Raw genomic sequence first — 8,968 nt, 5'->3', positions numbered from 1 at the left:
CCTGTACCCCCACGGCTTGGAATGGTGTTGGGTGTATAGTAGGAAAATAAAACTTGCTGAATAAATTAACTTCTTTCAGATTAAAGTATTAAAAAATAGGAAATATTTCAAAATTGAACACTGAGAAATGGAATCCAAATGTTTCAATCTTCTGAGAATTTAAATCTTCGTTCTGTTGTTTCCATCGACTATGAGAGCTTAATCAATCCTTACAGAGCGGGTTTAGTGAATTTTAAAAAACTACTCTCAACACAATTTAACAACTATTAATCAAGCATCTATGGCAGACAATGCCATCTTTTCTCAATTATTCACGTGAAAATAGGAAAGAACAAATTAATAAAGTTCTCACGTATTCCTCCAACATGTTTACTCCGGTCTCTCGATTCTAAATGACTGTGGCTGCAAATAAGCACTAAACTCAACAGATCCTAAGTTCCAACTACTCTTTTCTCTATCACTTTTTGACAATAATTTACAGTCCTTTGTTAAAAAATAAAACCCACCGAAAACAAGTGTAGTAGTATTATAATCATTCGACAAATTATTTTACCAAGGAGCCTGTCTAGCGTGCTCAGGGAAAGGTAGGTTGGCAGCTAAAACGTGAAAAGGATACTTTTATGGACAAAGATAAGATTCGTTTGGCCCAGCTGGACGGCAGTCACCATCGCTGTTTCCTCATTCAGTACGGCCACTTGCCCAGAAGGAGACTCATTATATGCAACTCTGTGGTCTTGCAACTCCAGTGTATAATGTTCCAGGGGAAACGCCACCTCTGAAACACACAGAAGACACATAAACGTGACGAGAGCAGCCATTCCAACAGACAGCGGTGGGGTTGGATGGTGAGAAAATCCGGAAGCGGGCCCAACCTCCTTCCCACTATAGTGAATTTCCACATGGAGCCATTGTGGGGGGTGGGGGGTGGGCGGACACTACACCGGTGTACTGAGGCTATTGGTTTCTTCTTACAGACCAGTGACCTGAGGGTAGCAGCGGGAACCCCACTGGGCACGTCAGGAAAGGGTTAACCCTACCGGAGCCTACGCACACTTTACAAGCTCAGTGAGACTTTGGGGATCAACAGAGTATTAAATTTTCAGTTAATGAACTGAGTTTCTCAAGAAACAATTTTTGCAAAGATCATTCGAGTCCCTCCAGGTAGTTTTTTTTTAATTGTCCTAGAAAAGCTAGAAAGTTTTTGGTTATTGTTTTAATAGAGAAGTCAGCTGCCCAAGGTCACTGAAGCTGAGCAGCCACGCTGCAGCGTCTGCTCTGTTAAAGATGTGGGGACCATGTGTCCAGTATTCGCTCTAGCACAGCAATCTAGGACTACCTCACCACGCAATCTAAAAACACCGAAAACAAGAATTTTGCATACACGATGTAGAGGCGCTTCTCTTGCTGTCAACAGTAAGGATGTGGGAAATGTCAGTCTTAGGAAAAGATTAATCGCCTTACCTGTCACCCTTCCCTGAACCATTTTTGCAACTCGGTATTTAATATAGGCTCCTACTAAGAGATAAATATCATGGGATGGTATAAGAAATATATTCTCCAAAACGAGCAGACGTATCAATGCTGCTGCCACTTTCTGAAAGAGGAAGGAAAAAAACCAAAGTTTCTAAACTTGAGGCATAACCCCCAAAGCCACCTTCCTTGGTAAAAGTTTACTTCTTGTAAGTTTATTTTAAAATATTTTATAAAAATTAAAAAATGTTTTCTTAACCACAATCATAATTTCGGTTAGCCTTAAGAAGTGATCATGAATCTTAATACTATTTTAACTTTCTAAGTCACTTTCTAACGCACTCGAACTAAGAAAGGAAAATGACAAGTCTTCCAGAGGAGAAGAGCAGGTAAAGAAAAAGGCAAGGATGTCGAAAGGAGGCAAGGCAAGATGGCTGTTACGCCGCCCAAGTTCTTTTGACCACCCTCCAATGAGTGGACCTTCCAGATCAGGTCACTCTGCCCCCTGCCGCACACGCTGATGCTTGCGAAGGCGAGCCCAACGCAACGTTAGCAGGCTGCTCTCCAGGACGTCAGTACACCTGCGTTCTCGCCACTTGCATTAAATTCTTACCAAAAGACATATGTTTTTCTCAAACCTATTTATGCCAGTTGCGCTTTTAATTATAATTACATGAAAACAGAAACCATGAATGCAAAAAGAGAGCTACTGTTTCTACTAAAAAATTAAATGTTTTGAAAAGAAGTTAAAGTCAAGCTGCTAATAATGTGCTGATACCAAAATAGGTGTAGGTGGGAAATGCAAAAGATTGAGGGGGGAATCCTTGAAAAATACAGAATTCTGTACTCAAACTGTTTCATATGTGTCTAATTTTTCCTTGACTATAAAACGAAATGAAAAATGAAAAGAAAAAGAAACGAGAGACTGTCATTTATGCCAGAAAGAGTTCGTATATTTCTAACCAGTGAACTCAAAATCACAGAAAGGACTGGACCTACAGCAAAGGATTGGTGAATAAGACGCAGTTATGTGTTTTAACAGAAAATGCCCGTTGTATCTGTACTTGTAATTAGGTAATAACATATTTAAGGAAGATAAGTTTTTTTTTTATGTTTACCGACTTCAAATGACTTTTTCAATTAAACAACCAACTACTGGCCCAAATTGCATCATGTTTGAGGGCTTCTACTATAGGTTAACAAACGTAAGAAACTTTATTTTCTGTAGGCAAGACTATTAAGTGAAAGTTTACGGCACAAACTTTTACCTTATAGAATGGTTCATAAATCCGAATTTTTACAATAGCGGCACCAGTTCTAATCCCAGACACCAAAATTATATCTCCCTGTTTCTCGTCTTTTTCCATCTCGGTTATATACGCTGGAGGAGAATATTCTGCTTCAGAGTATTTTAGAATCCTAAAGAGATAACATAAGATTTGTTTCTAGTAGATACTTGATTCAAGTAATCAGGCCCTAAGCCACTTTAAATGGTCTCTTCAAACGTCTACAGAGTGAGTGTCAAAAGTTTTAAAATGTATTTTCCGCAAGGACTAGATAGAAAAGTATTTAATGTGCTTCTGGCTAAAAGCGCCGTGGAACTAAAAGCTGGATTGTCCGAGGGCTATTTCCTGGTACTGAAGACAAAATTTCATATTATTTTCCACTCACGGTATTCTAGCAACAAAACGGCCAAAAGATGTGCCCGACTCAGACTGCACAGTCCTCAGTTCACACTCTTCTTTGCAGTGGCTCAGAGTAAACTATCATAAAGGTACCTACGTCCACACCACACTACATCCTGTATCCTTACTCTGTTGAAGACACTTCCCCCTGGTTAACTGATCGGTTCCAAAAAAGTCCAGACAGCGGGATTATCGAAGCCCACACAAGTGGCTGCTGTTCAGTGTGCCACAAAGGCAGATGTCGCTTTCAAAGTCAGATGGTCTATGTTTGGTTTCGAGGTTACCTGATTTTGCCAGACAGTTCTTCTCTTAATGATTCGTTATCCTGGGCGACGCTCCACTCAAACATCATCCCCGCCAAACTGCTGAAAGTATTTCCTGTAGGGTAAGCCAAAAGCAGACAGGACAGACTCACGCTCAAAACACTCGGGTACTTTTAGTGAGAAAGAAAAACCTAAGCAGAAAATTAGTTTTAGGCCTCTTTCATTAACAGACAGAAGCACTCATTAATGAATTAGAACACATGTACCGAGGAGATCCCTACAGAAACAAGGTAAGTGTTATTGCTACATGAGCTTTCTGAAAGAAAAGAGGACTCAAGCTGATCAACTTCTGGTTGACAAAATTATGCCACTTCTTCTGTTTCTTCATAAAGGCCAGCTTATAGTTGGCCGCAGGGTTGACAGCCATCCCTAAACCCTGGTCCCTTCAACAACAATTTTTATAAAAATGAGATTCTGCAATATTTCTAATACGTTCATTTTTCAGATTAACAAAATTACTCTTTCCTAAATAGCTTAGAAAGAGGCAATAAGTTTAAATTTTTTCAATGTCACATTATAACATTAGCATAGTATATTAAAACCAATATAAAATCAGGCTCAAGAAAGATAAAACCATAAAACCTTTTCACAGGTTTACATTTCATTCTCCTAGCTTATAGAGAGTAGACTGATCAAAACAGAGCTAGCAACAAGTTCCAAAAAATGTTCTTAATTGCTGACCATCAGCAGAAGCTAAGTGACAGAACTTAGGTATTTAAGAAAACTTATGCGATAACTGACAATTAAAAATAGCAGGATGGCTGTGATTCTATAGTGTAGCGGTTAGCACGTCTGCTTTACACGCAGGAAGTCCTGGGTTCACGCCCCATGGAGCCACGGTCCATGGTCTACAGCCACGCCACCCTGAACAAGCCCGATGTCTGATCTCGGAAGCTAAGCAGGGTTGGGCCTGGTTAGTACTTGGATGGGAGACCACCCAGGAAGAGCAGGTATCGTAGGCATAACAATAATAAATAAATAAAAATAGCAGGAAATTTTTATGAAAGTATCAGCTAACGCACTGAACTACACTCAGAATTATTAATCCCGCATGTACGTGAGCTTCGTGTGAGAAAACAAACGTTCTCTCCAATCCAGTCCTATCTCTCAAGCTGCGGTCTGCGCGGACGAAGTGCCAGGCTCCCACTGTGCTTCCCCAAGGCTGTGGAAGCCCCCGGTTCTTTACCTTCGGCATCCAGCGCCCTCACCATCAGTTCCAGGGGCGCATCATCTACGTAGAGTTCCCGCGTCCGAGACACAATCTCGATGCTGTTGATCACGTCGACCCTAACATCACAGCGCAGTTCATGGTCGGTCACTACGATGAATCCAAAAACTGAGAGTTTAATTCAACAGGCCATGAATCTATTAAATGTCTCAAACACTCAAAGCTTATTCTAAACGTTAGGAAACAAAGGCTGGAGTGGCTGTTTTCTACCTGGGGAAGAAAACAGCATAATGACCAAATAAAAGAACTTCTGCTTACAATAAGAGACATCAGACCAGTGGCTCCCAGACACTGAGCTATAATGCTGTTTTCATTCATCCACGAAAAAAATGAGAAAAATAATTTTAAGATAGCAAATAATTAAATTTGTTCACTTTAATAGAATATACTTTATTCTTACATTCTTAGTTTTGAAGTGTTAAAATGTTTTTCCTTGTATTAAATTATGGGAATAGATTTTTAAAACTATATTTAGGAAAATAAAATGGTAGCAGCCGTGTGTCAGTCCTGCCGAAAAATTTCTCTATTTTTCATGAGATAAAAGCCTGGGAACCATGTATTAGATCCAGAGTTCCAGTCAGTACGGCCATAATGGAATTCATAAACACAGACTGAAACGGTACAGAATAAAATGAAAATTGTTTTGCACTGTCTTTTAACGGTATGCCCCTCATCACACTTGCCATGTATTAGAAAGCTGTCTACACAGCCGCCCCTTGTGCTGTTGTAACTATGCTTAAGTTTTAGCTTCATCTTCAAGAAACAAAAAGCAAAGTAACTACCACTACAATATCCAAAAGTACTAATAAACGTCACGGGTAAACTCTGTCCCTAGCTGTGGATCTGCTTTTATGGATTTTTTAAATGAAGGGATTATGTTAATCAGATGATACATGTAAATGCCCCTCAAATAAGGCTAAGGAGCATTGAAATATGCTATTGCAGTAAAAGCTATACTTTCTTTCACAAGAAACATAAAAATTGAATTAATTATACAGAAACCACATTATATTTATACTAGGGTTCAACAAATAAGTAAATATGTTGTAGATGATGAGTCAGTTTTCTCGCTGTGATGCAAGATCAGAACCAAAGGAACCAGTACGAGCTCGTTTATTTTAATATATACGTAGCTAGACAGAAATAAATATGAATGTGTGTACACGTGGGTCAGTATACATTCACGTGTCTCCTAGCACGGCGTGCTGAGAGGGCCTTAGGAGCAGTGGCACTCCAGGAGCAACGAGCACAAGACCAACCCCGCCCCCGCGATCTTGGTTCTTAACTACTTTCTCCATCAAAAAGAACCGGGACTCCTTGAGGACATGGCTGGGCGGGGAAATATTAGTAAACAAGGGTGAAACACTTTTTTATCCCCTAGAAGCCAAACGGCTGAGGAGACAGGGTGGGACTCATGTGCCAGGAGCCCTTCCAGTGTTGGAGACAAATACAGGTCAGCTCTATATCACTCCGGAGCCAAGTGAAGAGTCCGACACTTAGAGGTTTTAGGAGTTTTTGTTTTTAATGGAGTCTTTTAAGAAATGCTGCATCACAAACAGTCTCGCTGGCGCAGAGGAAGATGTTGTGGGAATAAACGCAGAAGTTGATGATTCCAATCAAAAAGTGATTCGGATGAGGCAGAAATGTTAAGGGAGTTTCAGGAACATCTTAACCGGATTATTTTGTTTGTACTTTCCTTTTTATTACGCACGGGGCGATGCATAATAAAAAGAATCATCTAATTAAGTCAAAGAATTCTTCAGTAAGTACAAAGTAAAAATTCTAAATGAAGAAAAGCATAATTTGTCAGTATTTTTCTAAGAGGTACATAAAAAATAGCTTTACAATGGATGGCATCTTCAATTATGTGAAATATGATATACCAAAAATCTCAAATTTCTCATTAATATCATACTATAGAGATATCATTGATCAAAATATTTAAAAACCAGTATGGCCATGCCAACCCTGAACGTGCCTGATCTCGTCAGATCTTGGAAGCTAAGCAGGGTTGGGCCTGGTTAGTACTTGGATGGGAGAACACCTAGGAAGACCAGGTGCTGTAGGCGTTTAAAAAAAAATTAGAAAAAAATCTTTAAAAACCATACAGATATCTCTGGCCTATCAATATGGCACTGAAGTGCCAGAAACACAGGGACACAAAGAGCCCTGCTCTGATTTTGGATACAAAGAGCATTTCTTGAGCTGCTCCGCTCTAAAACAGACCAGTGTGGTCAGTACTCCCCAGACTTCAGTATGCATGAGAATCACCCAGAGCTTGCCCGGGGCCCACCCCAGAGGCTCTGGCACAGCAGAACTGAGTTGGGGCCTGAGAATTTACATTCCTAACAAGCTCCCAGGTGATGCTGATGACACAGGCCACACTTTGGGAAATGCTAGTCTTTATACGACCGCCTTTTGCCTCACTCAAGACTAATCTCAGATCTGAACACCTAAGCTAGTTCTGATAAATAACGCCTTCTTTTCTTCATCAGTTCAAACAACTAGTTTCCACTCTGTATCAGGCATCATGCCAGCTGCGGGTTACACACACACACACACAAAGTCACAGAATAGGATGTCACAATTATTTCACTGTTACATAGTGTGTTTTCTCTCAACATACTTATCTCTCGAGCAAGAATAATACTGCTGAGGCGTACAGGTTGGGTAGATTCAGCAATGAGCAGAGCTTTCCGCGAACATGAGGTGCCATTTTCATACAAAGGCTCCACAGTTACCGCATCATGATGGGTGGAGTGCCTGCCAGAATAAAACGCTCAAGAGTATGAAATAAGAGTAAGTTGAGTTTAAATTAATTTTGGTTTGTCCATGTTACAGACTACCAGGTGTATTTAAATGACACTTTTTAAAGTAGAAACGTTACTTAGGGACACAAGATTTAAGTGAGAAAGACTGATCAGAACCTTTCTCCAATATTCCCCTGTGCAAAGTTACAAAAGTATTACATGCCTCCCTCAATATTTAAGATTAGATTGTTACATTCTTCCCTATGTAAAAACAGGATCGATGTGTTTCCAATAATGGGAGACGTGGCTTTCTCATAGTCTGCGGAATGAGTTTCCTTCAATCCTAGAAACTGGGCTGCTGACATTAGAAAAGTTGCCTAAATTATGAGGTGTGCATCCACCTCAGAAAAAAATCATCGATATTTTTGGACAGATGGAATGCCTTTCGCATTGGGTCATCTTATAAGATTCTCTTATACTTCCTCGTAAAATGGGGGTGAACTGCTTACACTCTGAACAAACCTTAGTGCTGCTCTTAGGAGACGGTAGTCTACTCCATTCGGGATGAACCCTCTGATACCTTGGAGCCCACACACCTTACGTAACCACACAGCCTATAGCTGGGTCCTCTCACACTGGAAAACACGTCTTTCCATCCTCAGTCACAGAGTCATCCCCCAGAACGAGTACCCCTCGTCTCACACTTCAAAAGGGCAGTTCATTTAAGGGAGGAAACATATAAATTACAGGAAGATCTCATCTCCACCCAAAATTAATCTGCTCATCTTACAAGTTTATATACTTCATGGCCTCTGGGCCTCAGTTCCCTGGGCCTCATCTGTAAAATGGGATAACAGTACTCACCTCCCAAGATTGTAAAAATTGAGTCAATATATGCAAAGTGCTTGGTTAAGTTAGGTTTTGAGACCCTTTCCCACCAAAAACCTCGCCTTATTTTATTAGTGGGGCCCTCACACCCCAAGCCCCTCTGCTCCTAGATAAATTTCCTCCGACCGTGCGAACTTCCTGTAGCTCTAACTGTTGACATCGGAAGTTCCCCACATTGGGCAGCCCCGACACCCGAGGCTCCAACACAGGGCTCCCTGGACCCTGAGAGCTGCTCCCACTGTGCCCACCCGTCCCAACGCACACACACAACGTCACATCCTGGGCATTTCTCACACAAGGCCCCACACATGACCTGAAGACCTCCCGCACGAGGACGCGCCACATCGGAAGGCCTGGCCACTCCACTCCCACCATTTCCGGGGCGTCTTACGTTGGGCGAGCCCCCCTACCCCGACTGGGTGCTGTGGGGTGCACGCCCGCGACCCGCCACCCTCACCAAGTGTAGCAGCCCCGCTGTGCCTCCAGCAGGAAGGGCACCCGGCCCGGCTCCCGGCCGTAGGGCAGCAACACCTGCGGCACGTTCAGCTTGTTGGCCAGGGTCCCGAGCGAAACCAGAAGCAGCAGTGACAGGCGGTGTAGAGAGAGGCACGGAATCGGCGGGGA

General features: G+C 41.8%; 1 protein-coding gene and 2 pseudogenes across 1 annotated transcript in view; 2 read left to right on the top strand and 1 right to left on the bottom strand.

Annotated features, from left to right (window-relative positions):
• Positions 1-8,944, bottom strand: part of NUP210L (nucleoporin 210 like) — a gene marked incomplete at its 5' end in the record, with an annotated part of 50,435 nt that extends 41,491 nt beyond the window's left edge. Inside the window, 7 exons of the mRNA XM_025040850.1 lie at positions 617-775; positions 1,462-1,594; positions 2,739-2,889; positions 3,440-3,533; positions 4,665-4,796; positions 7,333-7,469; positions 8,802-8,944. Coding sequence (XP_024896618.1) covers positions 617-775; positions 1,462-1,594; positions 2,739-2,889; positions 3,440-3,533; positions 4,665-4,796; positions 7,333-7,469; positions 8,802-8,944 — 949 coding nt within the window. The remainder of the gene's footprint in view (positions 1-616; positions 776-1,461; positions 1,595-2,738; positions 2,890-3,439; positions 3,534-4,664; positions 4,797-7,332; positions 7,470-8,801) is intronic.
• Positions 4,325-4,440, top strand: LOC112472182 (annotated as a pseudogene).
• LOC112472177 lies at positions 6,656-6,775 on the top strand (annotated as a pseudogene).
• Positions 8,945-8,968: the final 24 nt, after the last annotated feature.

Source organism: Pteropus alecto, unplaced genomic scaffold (genome assembly GCF_000325575.1).
Source record: "Pteropus alecto unplaced genomic scaffold, ASM32557v1 scaffold49, whole genome shotgun sequence".
Classification (NCBI taxonomy): domain Eukaryota; kingdom Metazoa; phylum Chordata; class Mammalia; order Chiroptera; family Pteropodidae; genus Pteropus; species Pteropus alecto.
Note: the sequence above shows the minus strand (reverse complement) of the source record. Positions and strands in the feature narration are given on the sequence as shown.